The 22,298-nt window shown below is 44.3% G+C and overlaps 1 protein-coding gene across 1 annotated transcript in view; it reads right to left on the bottom strand.

The window, feature by feature from the left end:
• Positions 1 to 20,240, bottom strand: part of NCOA6 (nuclear receptor coactivator 6) — a 46,277-nt gene extending 26,037 nt beyond the window's left edge. The window contains exons 1-7 of the mRNA XM_063404750.1: positions 17,759 to 20,240; positions 11,046 to 11,148; positions 5,696 to 5,848; positions 5,324 to 5,598; positions 2,279 to 2,434; positions 1,594 to 1,716; positions 24 to 152 (exon numbers count right to left, since the gene is read on the bottom strand). Of these exons, the coding sequence (XP_063260820.1) occupies positions 24 to 152; positions 1,594 to 1,716; positions 2,279 to 2,434; positions 5,324 to 5,558 (643 nt within the window). The 5' untranslated portion in view covers positions 5,559 to 5,598; positions 5,696 to 5,848; positions 11,046 to 11,148; positions 17,759 to 20,240. The remainder of the gene's footprint in view (positions 1 to 23; positions 153 to 1,593; positions 1,717 to 2,278; positions 2,435 to 5,323; positions 5,599 to 5,695; positions 5,849 to 11,045; positions 11,149 to 17,758) is intronic.
• Between the last annotated feature and the right edge of the window lie 2,058 nt (positions 20,241 to 22,298).

Below are 22,298 nucleotides of genomic sequence, written 5' to 3'. Positions count from 1 at the left end.
GTATTAAGACTAAATTTTACCACCTGGCTGTGAGGAAGGCCGAGGTGTTCGTGGCTGCAGCTCAGCACTAGCACCACTTGCCACCATAGAGGAGGGCACATTTCCACCCTGGGACATCATAACAGCTGCAGCATTGCTCATTCTTATTAAACCTTAAAGAAGAAAAAAATAGAAATTATCAAGTCTTGCAGTTACATAGAGAAGAATTTTAGAATTTTTCTTTTAACAAGAAAAGAGTATATTTGTCAGTAAAATATTTATTTAGACTTCAAGAATTGTTTGTCCAAAATAACCTGAAGACACACCTCTCTGTCTGAAAGCTCAGATTCCCTGGTATCAAGCAAACAAGTTCAGGTCATGCTGTAGCTCTTTCTTTAACACTAGAATTTCAAAAAGTGTATAAAAGGAAACACTACAGACTCATGAATTAATGTGAGCCTGATCTACCACTGAAAGCACCAAGTGACAAGATTGTATCAAAGCTGTACATGTAACTAAGGCTTTTGCAAAATCTGAAACTAGAAATTAACTGAGATATTGCAAGGGAGAAAAAATAAGAATGTTTCACTTCCTCAGGCTGTAATTTTCTAAAATGATTGCTATTGTTGCCCTGTTGGTTATATTGCTGTTACTTTGTTGACCTGCAGACAGAAAATTAAGGTGCTGATTGGCACAGTGGAGAGTAGAGCCCTTTAAATGTTCTAGTCTTTGTTAAGGACAAAGATTTCACTACTGCTTAATCAGGCTTCTACACAGTTGAAATGTTCTTTCCATTCTTTCTCCTCAACAGCCACAAACTAATCTTAGATAAACTGACCAAAAATGCTCCTGGTTTAATTGTTTTAAAAACTATTTACTAAAATATTAGTTATTTATTTTTCCTTATGATTCAGCTGTTTTAATAAATTAGGGTTTATATATATCTTTAAAGAAAGACAGTAGCTTTCTTTATAAAAACTCTCAGCCAAATCTGAGTTTTGTAGCTAAAAATTCCTTATGAATATACAATGCTCTAAAATATAGATAAATAAATAAATATAAATAAATAAACCTTTCCACAAAAATTCCCTCTTGGTCAGATCTCAAAAGCTTATCAGAAAATAAGAAGAGAGTAACAATGACAGAGTCCTGTCCTTCCTATAATTCTAATGGATTTAATCTAAGTCAGTTTATTGTACACTGAATAAAGATTTATGCACAGTTCCACAAAGGGAACAAAATAGAACACTCTGAAAAATATTTCAAAGTGAATTCACTACACTCAACTCACATGCTTCAATAGGCTGTATGTAAAAAAGCCCAAACAAACCAACTAACCAACAAAACCCCAAACCACTACACCCTCAAAATACCCGAAAACAAACTGATTGGCCCTGCCAAAATCACTCTAATGTTTGTGGGACACAATGCACCCAACAATCCATTTACATAACACAGGACATGGTTTGACAGCACGGAACAAGAGCAGACATTCATTTAAATGGCAATTAGAATTCTGCAAACAACAGTTGCTGTAACCAGTGGAGTTTCATTAGCCCAGCAGTAAATTTCTGAGTGCCTGACAGGCCACAAAGAAGCCCTGAGGGGCTTTACCTTGCCCCCCCTGCATGGGGAATCCCGTGTCCAGGCGCATGGCCGTGCTCGCTCCCAGGGGCCCGTTGATCCGCACATCCTGGCTCCTGCTCTGGCCTAAAGCCAAGTTGATAGCACCTTCCCCTAAAGTAAGGCACAGGTTGGGTGGACAGAAGAGAGAAACACAGAACACAGACATTTGCAATAGGACATTTAAGAGATACCGAGGATGGAAGAACAGGCTTCATGTCCACTGTGGACATTAGAAGGACACTTATATATCACACCACTATTCTGGCTTCCAGTTTTAAGAACAAATGTCATGACAAGCATTACCTGCCCTTGATTTCATTCTCAGGATGCTCCTGGACAACTGTCCAGAACGGATATGGTAAATGTGAAATCACTGAAAACTTGTCTTAAAGAAAGCCTCATATGAAACAACAGGGAAAGAAAATCAGCCAACCCTTTCCTAGTCAACACACAAAAAACATTTCTCAGGAGCGTTCCTGGTGCCCGGAGTATTTCCAGCTTTCATTTTTATTAGTAGTAAGTTTTATTCTTGAAAGGCTAAAAGTCTTGAGCTATCTTTGTCAATAAAGCCAAAGTAGTAACTTGCAAGTTTTATAAAGCTAACCAAGTACACAAAACGGCATTTTGAGTCTACTTAAATCTGAACTTTGGAGGCAGATTCAGTGTGAAATACCTTCAATCTGAACTGAGAGGATGCCCAGGTCTCGGAGCTGCTGGTTGTTGCTCTGAGCCAGGATCCTCAGCCGCTCCGCAGCTTCCCGGGGGATGTTGAAGGTGACACGAACGCTGTTCCAAGGCTCTATCTTCTGCACTTTTAACTTGTTGGATTCTTAAAACAAAAACAATCCAAGTCAGTGCAAAGACAATTTTTAAACACGTCTGATGAAACAACTTGGTTAAAAAGTTGAAAAAAATGAGATCATATTTGGCTTTGAAAATTGCCAGTGCTTAGTCTCAGGTACAGGAGAATTTCCCCACACAGGTGTAAAGCAACCAATGCTGCCAAACCACATCAGGGATTTTCCAAAAAATTAGCAGTAAAAAACCAACTCAAATGATAACCAATGCAACAGACAACACAATCATTCGACAGTATTACTCAAAAATTGAAATATTCTGTGGATACACTACTTTGGAAAGATAAGAAAATATCTAATAAAACAGATTTCATACAATTATAGGCATTAGGTTTGGGTTGGAGGGGATCTTAAAGCCCATCTCATTCCATCCCCTGCCATGGGCAGGGACACCTTCCACTATTCCAGGTTGCTCCAAGCCCTGTCCACCTGGCCTTGGGCACTGCCAGGGATCCAGGGGCAGCCACAGCTGCTCTGGGCACCCTGTGCCAGGGCCTGCCCACCCTCACAGGGAACAATTTCCTCCTATTATCCATTTAAAATCTAAACTCTATCTTAAGGCCATTTCCCCTTGTTCTGTCCCTCCATCCCTTGTCACAAGTCCCTCTCCAGCTCTCCTGGAGTCCCTTTAGGCACTGGGAGGGGCTCTCAGGTCTCCCTGGATCCTTCTCTCCTCCAGGTGAGCACCCCAGCTGTCCCAGCCTGGCTCCAGAGCAGAGGGGCTCCAGCCCTGTGATACAGTACATTTTTTTTGTGAACCAGATGAATGTGGGAAAAAACTGACTACAGGAATGAAGTGCTTCAAATATTTGTTGTACAAATGCTTGTGAAAGCTTTTTTTTTTTTTTTTTTTTTAACAAGACCACTGCAAACAGACTCCTAGCAATATTTCAGTGATTTCTACGTTATTATTTAGTTTTCTGGGTAAGTATTTCAAATCCACTGCCAAAAAGCACCTCAAAAGTCATGCAAAATATTTACTTGCAGGTTTTCTAAAAACCTATTCTACAAATGAATGTTTCCACATAGATCGGTGGTTTTCAAAGTAACAGCAGAAAGGTTGGGCAGTTATGCTGGTTATATTACCCAAAGCGATACCTACCTGAATGATTGCTACAAAATGCAGTTAAGGATAGTTAAAAATATACTTCCAATATAGCTTTATGAGTTTCCAGTTTCTATCTTTCTGTGAAGAAAGTTCCTCTCAAAATAGAAGCATTGACCCAAATTTTCATCAGCCAGTTCCTCCACTGTGACTTAGATTTACTAAACACTCGCTACTTTTGGAGTCTGAAAAACATGTTAATTAAGAATGCCAACACTCATTCCTATTTAGGAAGTTCTTGTTCACTACTAATTCACCAAGCCCCTTTTGCTGCTACAATAATGGAATTATTAAATTCATCCTCGTTCTGTCTATAAACGTGGTTTTGGCTGAAAACATGGCAGGAGGAGTTTTAAAATCTCCTTTTGTGGAGGTTTGAACAATCCCATATTTTCTGTTATTAATGTTGCAATATTTTACATAGAAAAATTGTATCATCAGTTTCAGTATTTCTGTGTATTTGTAACCAAGTTTCTAATTTTTCAAACACTGAACCTGCCAAGTTCAATAACCTCATGTTACTTACTAACTTGGCATTCAGGATATCCTATTTTGCTCTGAATCAGTTTAAATAACTTCTCACATGGATAATTTTCAAATTAACTTGACACTGATTTTAAGAATTTGCTTTCTCAGCTGAGGTCTGAATCATATTTATTAATCCTGGAATTAATATTTATAATAGAGTCAGCATGCAGATGTCTCTGTGTAACAAAGATGACTACATGCAGTTAGAGATGAATTTATTTCACATCGAAGACTACACAATTCATCTGTGGTATTACACATATCCCTTCACAGCAGTAATGGTCTGTTATTTCACATCTCCTTCCAACTGTTTGTAAGATACAGCTCAAAACTGATATTTCTTCATAGTATTTTTGCCTTATCTCAGCTTTTTTGTCTCTCTGAGCAACAACAGCAAGAACCCAACAAACTGAGTCAAGCTGACTACATGGACAAAACTGAAAGAAAGGAATAAAATAACAAAGAAATTCAGTTTGGTTACCGCGAAGTAATGTGTTGTTTTCCTGAGAAGGTGTTTGACACTGCTGAAGAAAACAAGCACGGCCACCTAACTGAGCAGCCACCAGTTATCAGCAGAGGAGCTTTTGCAACATGCTCAGACAGGGGACAAACGCCTCTCTCCAGATCTAAACACGCTGATAGAAGATGTCCCAAAAGGCCTGGTATCACTGACTTGCCATGGAGCTGTTCCCAGAGCTGGGTGAGCATTCAGGGGGTATGTCAGGGCACTACCCATTTCCCAACAATTCCAAATCAGTCAGTCAATCAATAATCAATCAATCAATCAATTAACCAGGTAGGGTAGGTCAGAAGAGGGCAGTAATGTCACAGGTACTGGAAAGTGAATCTACTCTCAGATGAACTGCAGTGGTTTAAACTGGACAGTTTGGGCAGTAAAACACACCTCCTGTGTGAACAAGCCTGGTTTCACTTTCGTATAAACCAGCCACGTGTCATGAAAGAGACGGTCATGAAAGAGAATAAAATCAGGTAAAATGTGAAACAGAAGAGAAATGAATGAACTAAATAAATCAGTTTTAAACAATAAAACAACTGCGGGCACTTGTAGTCTGCATTTCTGAGAAGAACAGTTCGCAAATTCACTCCGACAAATATCATTACAAACTACATAGCTCAAACCCAATATCATCTATTTTTTGTGTAAGTACCCTGACTACCTAAATAAGCATTTTAAGGACAGCTGGAAAGTGACAATAAGGTACATTACCCATGTGTAAAAGGCCAGGCACATTCTCCAGTATGGTATCTAGCTTCTGCTCAAAGTCTCTGTCACTTATATTTCCTTTAAAAGCTACAAAGATCGTGGAATCCCCAGGAGCAGCCTCCTGTTTCAGTTCATCTTCCTCCAGTCCTGAATCAAAATCCACCTCTAAGTCTTCCATAGCTGAGGAGTACAAGGAGGCACATGTATCTTTTAAGTTAGGTACATCATCCAAAACCATTGTTTCCAACAATGGGAGCCTGTCAGACGTCAAGGTGGTGCTTGGAAGGGAAAAAGAGAATACATATGATAATTATTTTGTAATGACATTAACAGCTGATTTCAATGGCACATTTGGTCTTTGACAGAAAAACCTACCTGGTGACCCAGTGTTGGGCTCTGTGAGACCAACTGTGTGAGGCTGCAAATGGTGGCCATGGCAGTGTCCAAGCTGTTCCTCCACTAGGACAAACAGAAGGGGATTCCTGGCAGAATCGTGCTGCATGTGACTTGAGAAGTATTCCAGTTGATCTAAAAGACAGACAGGTAGAAAGGAAGGTAGAGGATAAAAAATCAGAAGAAAACTAATTACATTCAATTCTGTATCATAGAGGGGACAAGCAAGCACCTGGTACCAATGCTGCAGTGCCTGACTGTCAGGAGACTAAAACTCACAGCAATAGCTGAATTATAGAATTATAGAATGAACCACCAAATTTAGTTTTAGAGGCTGCAGATGCAATAGATCCAAAGCAGTAGAAAAGCCACAACACATTTTTACCAGGAGAAATGTAGCATTTGACAAATATTTTACTCATAGACAGTGAAATCTCAGGCATACTATGCCTATTTTCCTACAGTTTGTACAGATTTATGTATTTTCAGCTTCTTATGCATGTAACAACCTGAAATCTGCTCCCCCATCACAGCCCACAACTCTCACCATGCCCCCACATCACACTCAGATAAGAATTAATTCAGTAAGTCAAGTGCCACACCTGATGGATTTTGCTTAATAGAATGTCTAAATTTTGTACTAAATTTTGACATTATGACATTAACCTAAGCTGTTACAGAAGTACAATCTGTGATAAAATTATCCCTAAACTTACAGTGGACACCACCAATGTTAAGACACACATTTTCCCACTCCACCATGAGGGCAAATGGCACTATCCTTTCCAGGTGAGACATCTGCTCTAACACTCAGCACTTTGCAAATACTGCTAAAATATTCAAACCATCTGTAGAAACATCCAAAAACAAGACCTGCTCCTGACCGCCATTGTCAAAATCAAATCCATTCACCAGCCAGGACAGTCAAGACCTCAGAACTCCCAAGCTGTGGGTGCTTGGCACAACCTGCCCAGAAGGTTTAGCTCAGGACAACACACCCTTGAACAAGTGGGGTTCTGGCAGAGATTCAAGTTCCCAACACTAATTAAAACCACAACTTTGAGATTAAAGGTGAGCTGCAGATACTAGCTAGAAAACAGCCTTTTCTAATAAAAGAACCTAACCATGTTAGACAAGCACAGATTCAGCTCTGCACTGTTTGCACACTCACACAAGGCTGCTGAAGGGACAATATTACAAAGGCAAAATCAGGGACTTGAAAGCCACAAACTCTCCACAGGTTTTGGTCAGATCTCTACACATATAGTCACTATATGTACAAAATACTGGGTTCTTTTCTCCCTTGCAACCCTACCCTGCACCAGACAATCCAACAGCACTAAGGAATAATCTCCTATTCTACATGGAGTTACTCTCTCATCCTGCAGCACCAGCCTTCAACCTCAAATCTCAGATTAAAAACCAAGAAAGTTTTGTCTCACAAGCTCTTCTGTAGTCTGCATCAGAAAATAAGTTCAATGTTTCACAGGTTCTGATCTATTTCCATAGTGCTTTCATATACTTATTATTCCCATGGAAACTTTAAGATGGGCAATAGAGAGAAATAAATTTTAAAAATTCATTACCAGGTGAACACAGAGAAAATTATTTTTCCCCCTTGTTGCTTGGCTTTGTATCTAAATTACTGCTCTGAGTGTTTGGCACTTCCATTAAGGCAAACTCCTCAGTTTCATGTCAGATGCCCAGATAATGAGAATCACAATTAATAGGAGCATGTGTGAAAAGATGTTTTAACTGATTTTCATACAATCTCTTGGACAGATAACTTCCTTACCCAAGCTGGCTTTACACCAACCAGGAGAGCAGTCCTCTTCCTTCTGCACTCCTACATCTTTCATTCCACATCCACTGACTCCAGGGAGAGAGGAGCTGAGAGTACTGCACAAATTGCCTTTTTAATGACCAAACACAGCCATTCTGTGCAAGGAATGAGGCAAGCATCCTGTGAAATATAAGCACTGTATTCCGAGGAAAATGACATAGAACATTATTTGTCAGAAAATTGTGAGTAAACTTTTTAGGGGGAGAGATCTCAGCTCAAAATACAGGCTCCTACATGTTGAAAAGGTACAATCACTTGGAGGTGATGGAGTGTTGCACCTGCAGCAAGAAACAGGAGTACACCTGACAATCTCTAACACCAAAGAAGTAAGAATTTATTTACAAGAACACAAACATTTCAAATCTTTTTTTTTTGAATGGAGGTGTCTGAAGCCTCCATCTTCCCTATGAAAGAGCAGAAGGCCCCTAGATTGCTTAAATCATAGTTTTTAAACAATTCATAAAAATGCTGCAGCTTAGACTAAATTTCATCAACCTCATCTGAATGTGCTTAAATCTGACAGGAGGATTTGTTGAAGTTATGGCCCTCTGTAAACACTATAAAAATTGAGTTTTCTAAATCCCAAAGGATCACAGGCCTTGTTTCACTTGACTCAGGGAATCACATGACCGCAGGGATATTGTGAGTGAAGGAAACAAACCAAGACCAAGCTTTACCTTTTACCCCCCAGATCAACACATATAGCTACAGCTCCCTTTGCACTTTTTCTTTAGACCATACTCCTCAAGGATCTCTGCTACATTCATCTGCACTCTTTCCCTCTCAAACATACGAAATTTAGTCCATTCCTATACTCAGGTATCATTTATCTGAAGTATGACATGAGAAAGTGATGATTTGCAAAATTTTCCTTTTCAGGCAGTGCACAACACACCATCCATGTCAGAGCAAATGAATCCCAGCTGCACAGTGTCCTAACAACTTCTGTAATCTCATGGTTATAGGGTTGGTTTCCGTAAATCCTGAGCAAGCTCTTGACCATAATTAGCAGGCACCTGCCCTGAACACTCTTCCACAAAAACACAAAAAGCCTTCAGCATAAGCACACACAGGTAGAACAGCGCTCATTCAACAGTCTTTGCAAACAGAACTCCCAGCAGGTTATGGAGGGTCTCTGATGAGTAACAACCCCACCTGAACCGATCTGCACCACCATAGTGCACTTCAGGAACTCAAACACCCACGATCATTTGGCAGAGTAAGAAGGTCTCTGACCATCGTCCTTCCTTCAAAAAAGCACAAATGGCCTCCTTCCTGTCCCTGCACCTCCTCCTTCAGAGTTTCCAAATTAGTATTTCCCATTATACAATTGTTTCTGGAAACTCAGAGCAAGTCCAGTGCTACCATATGGCAACCATTTATCCTCAAACCGGGCCTGGAACTGGCTATAGCAGCAGAACCAGTGTTATGCCTATAAAGTTGGTCTTATTTGGTACATTTTAATTATTAAAAACATCTAACTGAAGTAAGAGAGGTAGGGATAAACAGCCAAATAACAGACAAATGGCCAAAATGCACCTGCATTGTTGTACGGGGACAGGGGGGGGAAAGCTCGGCCACAGTGTCCAACCGTGTGGAAGGATGCAGGCACAGCCTGGGCTGCTGGAGCCAGGAGCTCCCAGGCACACTCAGCTTAAGGATAAAACAAGTGACCCCTAAAAGATGCAAAACAAGGACTCTTCAGAGGAAGAATCCCCACAGGATAGAGGATGCCACAGTTGAGACCCAGGCCGATGGACAGCTGGGTAACACACACACCATCGGGAGCCTCAAGGCATTTTGTTGTGCCCTGTACTGTCCTCACCAGCATCCTGACAGGCAGCCTGCACAACAAACCCAGCACCACATGGCTGGGCAAGGCTTGGAAAATCCCATCCAGATCCTAGGAGAGACAGGATTAGAGCAAAATCTGAAACAGCCAATTGTCACTCACTGGGAGCAGCTGAACATGAGAAAGCTGGCAGGATCTGGAGTACCTGGAAGTAGGGATCTCTGGCGTGAAAAAACAACACAAAGGGAGAAAACCTCAACTGATATCTTGGTATTTTTGCCCCAAGGTTCACTCAACTGATCCAAACTTGTGTCAGTTTGTCTCTTAAATAGAACTTGACATTTCTTGCTTTGCTTTCCCCTATTTATTGCATTAAACAGAGCACACAAACCAAACTAAGGCTTTGTCTGGCCACCTGTCCCAGATTTCCTGCCACAGTCTATTGATTTACGAGCTTTTTAATGTATTCAAAATAAACACTTCCACAACTGATGTCACATCAGAACCTGCACTCTCCCAAAACAAATAAAAAGTACTAAAATCATGCTCTACATCTCAACAAGTATTCTTCCAATTTACACCAAAAATTGGGAAGGATGAGAACAGAAGGAAGGATGGATTAATGCCCTTCACTAGCAGATGGCACAAGCTGGCACTAAGCAAGGTCCCTATCCTCACACTGACCATTATTTAAAGATGCAGCAGGGAAGGGAAAGACATGAGACCAAATCCCTTGGGGAAATTAGAACTAAGAGTGAGGAGGAAAAGCAACGTAATTTCTAAAGGTTTTAAATTGCATTTGCTGTCACTGCAAAATGGTTTTCAAGCTACTTAATAGCAAAAAATATCAGGAATAAAGGATGTCTTGGATAATATACACTTTTTTCTGCTTCCTTTGTTTTGGGTGTGAGTGAGAAAAATATGTAGAGATTTTCCTGATGGGAGCAGAGGAGGTTCAGCATTGCCAGAAAACTCCTGAGAGGATGGCTTTCTTTTAACCTGTAACATGCACTCACACACAGCCACAAGGGCTGTGTTTAAAGTGTAACACCTGCAGACCCCAGGAACACTGATCACAACATTGTCTCTACTGGAGATTCGTTTACAGTGTATTATCCCACTACAATTGTTTCCTTTGTTGCTCAGCATAGTGATCTTGGAGCTTGTTAAATCTGAGCAATGAATAAACCTAGACACCCACATCCATTCCATGACACAAAGATTAAAATAATATCATGGTTCTGGGGAAAAAAACCCAGACCAACAAACAAAACCAGAAACAAAACAAAATAAAAACACAGCAGAACTCTTAAACAAATTCTAGGCAAGTGTCATATATCAATATAAGACAAGGTGATTAAATAAGGCTATCACTGCTATAATATGAAAGAATACCTAAAAATAAACTTAAACATGCACTAAAGCTTCCTCTAAAACAATGTAGCCAGAGTTCCAGTAATTTTGAACTTAGAACATTGCTGTTAGATGAGTGACACCACTAAAGCATCTCAACTGTTCTCCTTGGGAGGAGCAGCCACAAACCTGATGGCAAATACCCCTAACACTGCATGGCTGAGTGGGAAGTCAGCTCTGGAGCCAGCCCAGCTCTGCAAACACGTACAGCAGCGAGGACAGGCAGGGGGAGAATGCATAAAAACAAAAGATATTCAGATGCATTATATGCTTATTGTACCTACCAAAAGAAATTTCACAACTTCAGTATTTTGAGGTGTGCAACAGGACTTCAGGTAATTCCAGACTGGCAAACATGGCTAAACAGCAACTCCCAAATACGGAATCCTGAAAGAAAACCGTCACATTTCATCAGATGATGTGAAATAACAGAAGTACTGAACATACTGATGAATAGCTCAATTTTTAATATGCAGTTTTTATCAAGTCAAACGCTCTCCTCAGCAATGTAAAAAGAACATGTTACTATATCCAGATTTGAACAGCAAAACCTGAGGAGCTTGGAAAATCAACTTTTCTTTACGGTCAGAAAATCGAATACTTCCTTTAGCTGGAAATGACATTCTATTCTTCTAAACAGGGCAAGTTTTATCTAGAATAATGCATTTATTTAACTCATCTAGGTTAAACTAATCTTCAGAACAGAGAAAACAGCACAGCCAGGATGTACCCCAAGTCATCCTGAATAGGCACCTAAACCAGCTCAGGTTAAGCTCATTCCAGAAGTTCTGAGCCCACAGGACCACCTCAGACAGACACTGCTGCTGCAGCTGGTCAACACAGGGAGGTGAATCCATTCCTAGCCCCTGCTCCTAGTCACAGGCTCACCAAACTGCACTCCAGCTCCTGGGACCATAAAAACACAGCAGTAAAGCTAAATGGCTTCAGGACAACAAAACGCCACCCCTCGAATCAGTGAGATTTATAGGCAGAGCCCAGGGGTGGTTCTCAAAGAGATTTTCTGCTTACGTGCTTGCCTGCTCATCAGTGGGGAAGGGGACTGCCCAAAAACAAACAGGGGAAGCAGAAAATGGAAGAAGACTCAGAAAAAGCAGAGATTTGTTGTCTCCTATCTAGACAACAAAGTAAAATTGTTTTAAAAGCCTTATTGTGCTGTAGCCTGTGCACTTTGCACCACCACAGCTACTCAGAGAGAAGGAAAAAGTTTTGCATTAAATCACATCACATATGCTTTGTAGCACTTTTAATGATCATCTAACACTTTTTTCAACCTCTCATATCTCCTTTTATTTCTAAGCAATTGTAACTCAGGAAATGTAGCACCAAGTCAAAGGCCTGATGACTAAATCACAAGCAGTGACCTGTTTCCACCTATATGCACCTGCCTAAATATCATGACCAGACACCAAGCCGAGCAGCAAAATCAAAATCTGAAATGGGAAATTTTAGTATTGTTGTATAAGCCAAAACTAAAAAAGGTTTTCACATTCTACAGCAGATATTTCATTAGTTCTCCTTTTTCACCCTCTTCATAAAAGGATGTTCCACAGCCTAAAGCTGAGTCCTGTAACAAACTGGCTGGTTACCTCCAAAGCCAGGCCAAGACTTCACAGAAAAGGCAGGGCTTTGTAAAAGCTGTTTTTAAGGAAGCCTCCAAGGTGCAGCAGCCAGTCCCTATGCCACAGCCCAGCAGGGAGAGGGTGACTTTGGCTAAAGGGTGGGGAAGTGGAGGAAAAAAAAAATCTTCTGAACTCCTTTATGCAAGGAACCAAAGGGTTTTTGTTTCTTCAGTCCTCCCTTCTGAGTGTCCCTCACCATGACACCCAACTGCTCCAAAGAAGGACTAGGAAAGACAGGCTGCACTAGCAAGATCCAGTGAGAAACTGAGGATGCTCAGCCTGGGCTGTGGGAAGAAGAGGACAAAACAACTGCTGCTGTCTCCATTCCCATTGTGCACATGGGATGAGACCAAATTTGGTTAAGGAAAATAAGAATCAACATTGGTTCATTAACTCCAACTTTCACTACAGTAAGTTATCTGGCAGACCTGGACACTGAGCACACACCTTAGCAGACCCCAAGGAATCACAGAAACAGCCTTGTGAAGTGTTCCAGCTACAGCAGAAGTTTTGTTTAGAGTGTATGCTTTCCCAAACACAAAGAAAACAAAGCAAGTTAGTCTCCAGCAAGGCAGGCTTTGCTCACTCACACTGACACAGAACTGGTCACTGCTCCTCACACTGGTCTGCTGCACTCCTATAGCCCTCAAGCATAAAACACTGAAACCCAAATGTTTCCGACAAGGAGAAAATTACAGTTTGCTATAACACACATGGCTCTTTGGAGTGATATCCTGATGTAGTCTGACAGCAGGTTTAATGAAACATCAGTACATTAAAGTTTCATGAGGTTTGCTGAAAGCCCACGACTCATGCCAAGCTGCAACGGACATGCCTCAGCTGAGCCATTTGGTTTTATTCCAACAGAATTTGACTGCTGAGGTGCTCAGGACTGCTCTAAAAAGCAGGATGATAATTCCAGAATAAGCAGCTAAGGTCACCACGTAGAAATTACCCCTTTCAGCAGCTGAGATACAAACCAAGGCAGCTGCCAGGCACAAGGTAAATGGGAATCAGCAATTCTCTTGGAAGCTGCAGTCTACCCAGCAGCACAATATTTGGTCAATCAATTCCCATTAACTGCGTTACTAATTTCCCACGGTAAGGATATCTTCATTTGGAAGAAGCACACTGTGAATAGTGACAGCGCTTTGCCATACATAACTTTCCACAAAGATCCACCAATGCAATCAGCAAATAAAATGAGATGCTATTTAAAATCAGGAGCACCTTGACTGTATTTCATCTTGCCCCCAAAAGTTATGAAAAATGTCTTTTCAAGAAACAGTTTTTGCTCTGTGTTACAACAAGCTTTTTATTTAAACCTGAATTTAACCATGACCAGACCTTTCCAGGCTGACACACCCCACAGGTGCTCCTTTATCACCAAATTCTCACAGGGCTTCCTAAACACCAATATAACCAGCCCAGAAATTCATGTGATCATTAGTACTGAACTAAGTTTTGACTGAAAACTGCACCTGCTGCAATATTATTCCTTCTTACATCTAATAAATAACCAGGGAATTTCAGGGAAGCTTTTAAAATTCTGAAATCTAAGAAAGAATTGAAGCTAAAACAAAGAGCTTAAAAGTAATTCTTTGATAGGAGACACTCAGTATCAAGGAAATTGTTTACCCTGACCAAAAAACTAATCTTCATATAACAGAAATAGGTACAGCTTTGGTTAAAATCAAGATTATTCTGAGAGATTCCTGACTGTACTAGACTTGCAGTTTATTTTGTGCTGGTCTGGGCTTTCGGAAAAATCAAATTTCAAGTTATTTATTGTCACTACAGCCATTAAGAACCACATAAGCAGTTTAGGACCTTCTGGAAAAATGTCAATGCAACAGAACTGGAGAGCAATGCATTCTTGCAGGGATGGGAAGAGCACTCCCAAAAAACTCTTCAAAGAAACACTTTGCCATGCATGGTAAGGGGTTGGAACGAGGTGGTCTTTAAGGTCTCCCCCAACCCAAACCATTCTGGGATTCTGTAAATGCAGACCAGAGGCTTAACTCAGTTCCTGTGAGGACAACACAGAAACCACAATGAGAAGCACAATCTTACACCAGCTGCATGGTCCTGGCAGGTCATTTGATTTTCAAAACAATAAAAATTATAAAATTAAAATGATTTGCATAGCACTTGGAGAATTCAGTAGCATGCATCTTTTGGTGGAATAACTAGATGATGCCTTTTCATCCATCAGACCTAAAGCATGGTGTCCATTACATGCAACAGAGCATAAGCAACTTCCTGTCCCAAACTATTGGCTTACACAAATTAATTTAGACAAGGTATCATTCATCTCCTGTACTTTTCTATTTTCATACAAATCCAATCCAAAGCCTTGTGTAGGGATATACTTCAGGTCACTCATGGCAACTGAAGAAACAGGCAACTGCTCTCAGTTGCAAGAAGATGATGGTCCTCACAAGCTGTGGAGTCCCTCATGTGACTCCATCCCTCACCCCAGCTCCCAAACCAACAGCACTGTGACACACACTGGTTGCCTTTCTTTTTCCCCAAATACAAATTTGCCAAATTTCCCTCAGGGCTCTCACATGTACGTGACCAATTCAGTACTTATTTCTATTTTTGGTTACTACAGTAGCAATTTTTGATGTGCCATTCAGCGTGCAGGTGGGATGCTGTTCCACTGGATGGAAAATAATGGAAAATGATTTCTTGATTGACAGAAAAATTCCCAGCTCCTGGTCCTCTGGAAAACTTCCACTACCATTCTGCATAATCCAAAGCTTAGATTAACTTTAAACTCCAGCAGCATCACTCTAATTAGACAGGACACAAGACAATCTAAATTATCTTCATCCTCTTGAGCTAAACCTCCAGCTCTCCATGCAGGAACACATTGACTCTGTGGCTGAAACTCTCAGTTATCTGCAATTAATTGGCGGCTCCTGCTGAAGAACATCAGTGACCTGCTCTGGAGGGGACAGCAGAGTCTGTAACAGTGTCAAGACAACACACAAAATATCCATGGCTCCCGTAGAAACAAAGGTGACCTGCTTGTCTGGCTGGTGGAAATGGAAAGACTCGCCTGGAGATGGAAAACACCTCACCTGATAAAGCATCTTCTCTGCTGCCTCAGCTCGGTATCATCTAGAGTTATTTTTCATTCCACTGCTGGCCCTTACCTTTTCCCAGCCTTACATATTCTTTCTCATTCCTTCTGCTCCAGCTGTGCATTAAGTAAAAAGCTATGTTTGAACACAGTTTTTGCAGCACCAAGGGTCCAGTCCTGCTGCTCAGTGCCTTATGTGCCAGCATGCCTCCTGCCCCCTTCACACTGTCCCTGCACCACAGCTTTGCATTTCTCCACAGAGACCACAGGATTTTGAAAGACACCCTCATCACACCTTCTGCAATTTAAAGGTTCTCTAGTGACCTACAAAATTTCACCATTCTCAATGCAAACTGTTACAGTCACATTAACTCTTCAATCCCTTCAGCAGCAAACCCTTTGCAAATCTATTTTATAGATTTGCAAATCTATTAAATTTAGTGAGTCTGTGTAACGGGGATGTAACTCCAGTTTCCATCCAAAAGCAATTGCTACTATACTGGAAAATCAAAATATACTGCCAATTTAAGGTTTAATTATCATGTTGAAACATTTAACTTCTCCCACAAAGGAGGAACCTTTGGTGTACTCAGGCAGCACAAAGAGTGGCAGTACAGCTGTTCAGCAGAATTTACCTCCACAACCTGTATTTTCAAATATCTAAGCCACTCAAAAATGGAGACACCAACACTTCCAGATGCACAAGGACCTGGAATTCTGTGGCTTCTCTACACACAGTTGTTTCTTATGTTAGAGAAGTACCTACTTTTTTACTAGAAAAATATAAAATTACTCCATCACCTGGAAGCCTGCTGTAAACAACTTCTTCCTCCAAGTCCTACAGAAGGACAGACCTTCCAAAGAGAATGGCTGGAGAGCACTGCTGGGAGATTTCCAGCCCAAATCCAACACATAACAGAAGTGTCTCCATTTGGTTTAAAATACTAAGAAATGTAATTTCTCAGCTGAAAGTCAGGTATGTATGCAGCCCCCCATGTTCTGATGTTTCTTCCCATAGGAGAGTGGGGACACAGTGCTACAGTGAAACATTTCCTCCTGGAGCCGGGAACTGTCAGAGGAAGCCACAGGGCTCAGTGGATACTTAGAATCTCTAGCAAACACCTCCGTGCTGTGCAGCAGGCACTGCCTGCAGCTCCCAGGCCGCAGACCTGGCCGTTCTGAACACCAGCCTTAAAACCTTTGTTTCTTGCTCCACGAGATACATAGAAAAGCTGGGACCATTTGCTATAAGCCGAAAAGAGCTGCCAAATCCAAAAGTTGTGGTTATTACACTTGGTAACACTTATGGAAAATGCCAGGTTTGTTTTTCATGGTTGTTTTCACTTATAGGAAATACTGAAAGATGCCTCAGCTAAAGAACCAGTCAGAATGGTCTTGCTTTTAAGAGAGGTTTTACTGTAGTAAAACCTTTCTCAGGTTTCACTAAAGTTCCCACTGACAGGAATGAGCAAAAAAAAAAAAGTGTCTATGAGGAAGCTGAGGGGTTATGGAGAGACAAAGCTCATGAAGCTCCAACCTGCTGCCAGGATGCAGAATTCTGTCCCTTCATTCCACAAAGCAGTGGGAAGGAATCAGAACCCCGGGCTTTCTGAGATGGTTTTAAAGCAGCTGAAATTTAGAGAAATGCAGAAATTACACGGAGGGGGCGAGAGAACAGCCTTTTTCCGACTGGTTTAAGAGTCACCAAGGACTCGAACAAAAGCGAAGCGTCAATGCGCCCCGGCTGACACGGCACAAAGCCGTCACCGCCCGCATGAGGTCAGGGCTGAGGGACCGTGCTCACACACACCGCCGGACCGCGGGCAGCTGCCGGCTCTGACAGCGCTGCCGGCCCGGCCGCGCTCCCTCCCGGGCCGGCGGGGCCGGGCCGAGCGGCGCCCCGGGAGCGCGGCCGAGGCCGGGTGCGGGCCGGGCAGGGTCGGCTCCGCGCCGGGCACTGCGGGGCCGCAGGCCGCGGGCGGGCGGGTTCCGCCGGAGCCGTGGCTCCGCCGCACGCTGACAGGCTCCCGCCGGGCGCCCCACCACCGCCGGCACTGCCGAAACGCCCTCGGCACGGCCGCTCCGCCGCCGGCGGCCCGGGCCCGGAACCGCTCCGCTCTCATCCAGGCCCCGCCGCCCCTTCCCCCGCGCCACGGGCTCGGCCTGCGCCCCAGCCGGGCCGGCCCCGCCGCTGCCGCCCCTCCGCCGCTGCCGCTGCCGCCGCCGCCGCCGCCGCGTCCCGACCCCCGCCCCGCCCTCCCCTCACCTGGACCCGCCGCCGCCGCCGCCGGGGGCGCGCGCGGGGCCGCGGGGGCGCGCGGGGCGGGGGTCGCGCGCAGCCCGGGACTCCAGCGCCGCTCCGCCGCCTGCGCCGCGCACGTGACCCGCGCGCGCCTGCGCCCGAGCGCGCGGGGGCGGGGGGGGCACCGCGACCCCGGAGGGGGCGGCGGCGTCGGGGAGAGAGCCCGGAAACAGCCCGGGAACGGCGCGGGGACAGCCCGGGAACAGCGCGGGAACAGCCCGGGAATAGCGCGGAGACAGCCCGGGAACGGCGCGGGGACAGCCCGGGAACGGCGCGGGGACAGCCCGGGAATAGCGCGGAGACAGCCCGGGAACGGCGCCGAGCGGCAGCTCCGCCGCGCCCCCGCCACAGGGACCCCCGCTGGACTCCCCGCACCGGAGAGAGCTGTGCCCTCCCCGCGAGGGGACCCGCGGTGACGGCTGCTTCTGGGCATGAGGACAGAGTATCTGCCGGATGAAGGTGAAGGAAAAATAATAACTGGCACCTTTAAAGGAAATTTCCGGGAAAGGAAGTTTTTAATTCAGATGAATTTTAATTCAAAATGTTTCATCCAAAGGTTTCAGACTCTTTGAATATCAGTGAATTATATCCTCGTTTTATCAGTGAGAAGATGGCGAAGAAGCCAGGCAGTGACCTGGTGTGGACTCAGCAAAGGCCACCGTGCTGAATTTTAATAAAAAGTCCATTATTGTGTTTAATGAACAGGCCCATGGGCCCCAAATCCCCAAGGGGGCAATGCTAGATGCCTAAGATGTCCCACAGCACACAGGGACACAGCTGAAGGGACCCTCACAGGGCACAAGGCCCATTGGTTTGTCTCTTCCTACATCCTTCATTAATAGAAATTATTAATACAAAACCTCTGAAATGTCTGGTTTCCTGCCCATCTTTGCTGTGGGCAGAAAGCTCATGCCTGGCACTGGGGAAGAAATGGCACACGTGGCAATTCCTATTTCAGGGTAGTAAAGCAATCAAAAGTCCTTTGTGGGAAAAATAAAGACTGTTCCTACAAAAGCACTTGTGATTCGTAGCTTGAGGTTCAGTGGCTTGAGGAGGGGTTTCAGGAGAGTGTGTACAGCTGGGGCCAGTCCTCACAGCCACCTTTGGCTTCATGTGGAATACTACTGGATAAACAATGTGAAAAAAGGATTTTTTAATTTTTATTTTGTAAAACTTTTTAAATACAACAAACCTACACCTCATCAGGCACTATAGCTTGCAACATAGAGAAACACCCTTTTTATAAATACACATATAATTGCATTCCACAGAACCCACCAAAACAAAATAATTAATGTCATGGTCAGTATAGGACTTATCTGGAACACTAACTCTGGTCGGTGCAGAGCTGCAGGCAGATTGCCGCTTTCCTCGGCGTGCACAGCTCTCAGGCTGGCACAGGGTGAGGAATCCTTCACTCAAGGATTGTCCTGCTCATGCCTTCTTGTGCCTCCCACAGTTTCTGGGGAGCAATTCCAGCACTTCTCCAGAGTGCTAAGACAACAGCAAAGCCTCCCAAGGCCCTCGGGGATGTCAGGTCAGAAGAGATGGGAACCAGTCACAGTGGTGGGAAGAGGAACATTTGATTCATCTGATCATCTCTTGGAGTTTCAGTTGCCTTTGTGTGAATGATTCCCAGGCTTTGCCTAGCTCTGCTCCTGGATTTTGGGACTGGCTGGAAACACAAGGAAGCTGAGAGAAAATTTCTTTGGTACCAAGAATTAACCTATCTTCCCTATGTTTTCCTCATTTCATGGGACTGTTTTTAAACCAGCTGCACTGAACTTCCTCCTCCAACCTCATCTTCCCCAAAAGTCATCCCTCCAGCACAGAGACATCACAGTGCTGCTTCCAAAAACTTCCCAACTCCTGTTGCTGTGCTTGTCATGCCAGATTGTCCCTCAGGAGTCTTGGCTTGCTTGGTTTTATCTGAATTATGCACATTAGTACCAGGCATGTCCCAAGTCCCTTAGCAAACAAGAACAAGCCAAATGCTGTTTTCCAAAACCTGACTTTTCTGGAAGCACAATACTGGGGTGTCCCACCAAGGTCTGATCAAGCCATGCAGGTGCTGCAGCTTTCTGTTCTGGGCTGGAGAGATCCCACACAGACAACTTCCCTGTGCTTAATCACAAAGAGAGTTTGCAAACAAGCCCTCCCTTCCTTAGCAGCATGAGGTCTGTACATCTGTAGTCGTGCATTTCTGTACCCGAGCAGGTGTTTCCATATAAGGAAGTTAAGCTAGAATTTTCTATAGCCTGCTCGCTGTAATTGGCTCAGTCCCAGCACAGACACAGTGATAGGGCTTTGGAAGTGCACCTCAAAGTCTAGTGTCCATCTCATTGGGCAAAGAGCCAAATAATCCCACCTAGACCATCGAGTACTAAAGGGCCTGCATAAGGGTACACGAGGCTTTTTGGGAGTGCCTTAGCCTGTGTAACTGTGCTTGGTACACTGTGCTCAGCTTATCTCTTTTCATTTTGTAACGTTTATTATTTTTGCTGTTATTAAAACCTTTATTTTACAAAGCATATCCTGGGAAGCCGTCTCGCTATTTTTTTAAGCCATTACTCTGCTGGCTGGACCCTCGGAGTTATTGAGAGAAATCTCGATATACATCTACTTCACTCTTCAGAGCACGCTGCTTCCCATGGCTTCTGATGCTTCTTGTTGGGAAAGACCGGAACTGGTTCAGTCCCCACATAACTAAAATTAACCCCAATTCTTTTAAAATAGCATTGTCACAAGGGTAAGGAAGCAAAGGGAAAGTGGAGCTGAAGGGACACCAGGGTGACAGGACACAACCAAAGACCTTTTTGAGGCATCTCTGTTGGAGACCAGTAGTTGAAGGACCCCCAGGTGGCCTTGGCATCCATTGACATTGGGGAAAAGAGAATAATGTGATGTGGAGGGGCGAGAGGGAAGAAACGTGGGGCAGCTCCAGGTCTGCCACACCACATCCCTGCAGCAAAATGTGCTGCAGCCTGGTCTCCAGAGCTGAGCTTAACTACACAGCCTGGGTGCTCCTGTGTCTTGCCCAGGCTCTGCACAGCATAAACAACACTAGGAGAAGCTGTGGCTGCCCCATCCCTGGCAGTGCCAAGGCCAGATTGGACAGGGCCTGGAGCAACACAGGATAGTGGAAGGTGTCCCTGCCCAGGGCAGGGGGTGGAACTGGATAATCTCTAAGGTCTCCTCCAACCCAAACCATTCTGTGATGTTTTTTGTCATTCTGTTTGTGGAACTCATCCAGCACACTCTGAGTTTGTTTGGGATGCTGAAGCTTTGCTGCCAAACAATGACACAATGATATCACAGTACCTGCAGGGAAGGAGAGCTACCTGCAGCAGAGACAGGTGTTTGAGCTGCCTCATTGTCCACAACAGAACACAAATGCATTTGATATCATGACAATCAAAACTGTGGGTTTATTTACACACATTTTTATATGGCAGTTTTTTCAAATGACAGGTATTACACAGAAAAAAAACTTGAACAAAAGAATTTTCCCTCTAACACTGGTACAGTGCTCATCTGGAGAGAAGGAAGGGAGGTCTGTTGCACTGCAGTCACTATCACTTTGGATCTGGTGTTTTGTTAAACGGTGAGTGTGGTGAGAAAGAGAGAGCTGGCCAGTTGGCCACAGATGTGATAGGCAAGGCAGGGCTACACAGGAGTTAATCTCTCCTCCCGCACCCCAAGGATATGGAAAGGTAGAACCTCCTGGGTGGGGAGTCTTGGCTGTGCCAGGAACAGTCTTGGTGGGTGAAGGTCCATGGCTGCCAGGAGCTGTTGTAACACGGAATGCTCCCCACAGGCAGCCAAGGTCAGCTCTGCCAGGACAATCTGCACCTAAAAATGCTGTGACCACTGGAGAGCTCTTCGAGGAGAGCGTTTGTCAGTGCCTTGGTGCCCCTACTCCACCTGCCCTCCACACAAGTGTCCTTCATTTTTAATGATGCCCCGCCTCTCTGAAAACAGCTCTGCCTGTCAGAGTTTTTCTTTCCCTGGCTAGATGCCAATTTCCATCACTGAGGGATGGAGGAGCTTTCCAAAACGTCCAGCTTTCCGCTGGGAACACCAGGGTGCTACAGGAGCTCTTCCTGTTTCATCTGATTCTTTGCAAAATTTTCCCAACCCTTCAGTGGTTTCGATATTCATAAAGGAGACGCAGGTTTACCTCTCAGAGTGTTTACCGAGGCCCGACTCCCCTTTCTTTCCCCGATCAGCCCTGTCGAGCTGGGCAGCAGTGGAAGGAGGCTCCGCGATGATCAGGGCGGAGTCTCCAGCGGGTACCCCGAGGGTGACCCGGCCCGCCGACATTCAGCGGCACTTTCAGACTTGCTGCCCCAGCTGAGGGACCCCTCAGTGACACTGGCAGAGCTGCAGGACGCTGGTCATCACCCCTGGAGACGGGGGACCCGAACGTGCTGGCCCCGCTCTGGCAGCAGCTGCTGCTCTGTGCCCTCCCCTACCCCGGAAGGACGCACTGCCCCGGGGACGG

The sequence above is a fragment of the Prinia subflava genome, chromosome 8, assembly GCF_021018805.1.
Source record: "Prinia subflava isolate CZ2003 ecotype Zambia chromosome 8, Cam_Psub_1.2, whole genome shotgun sequence".
Taxonomy (NCBI): Eukaryota; Metazoa; Chordata; class Aves; order Passeriformes; family Cisticolidae; genus Prinia; species Prinia subflava.
Note: the sequence above shows the minus strand (reverse complement) of the source record. Positions and strands in the feature narration are given on the sequence as shown.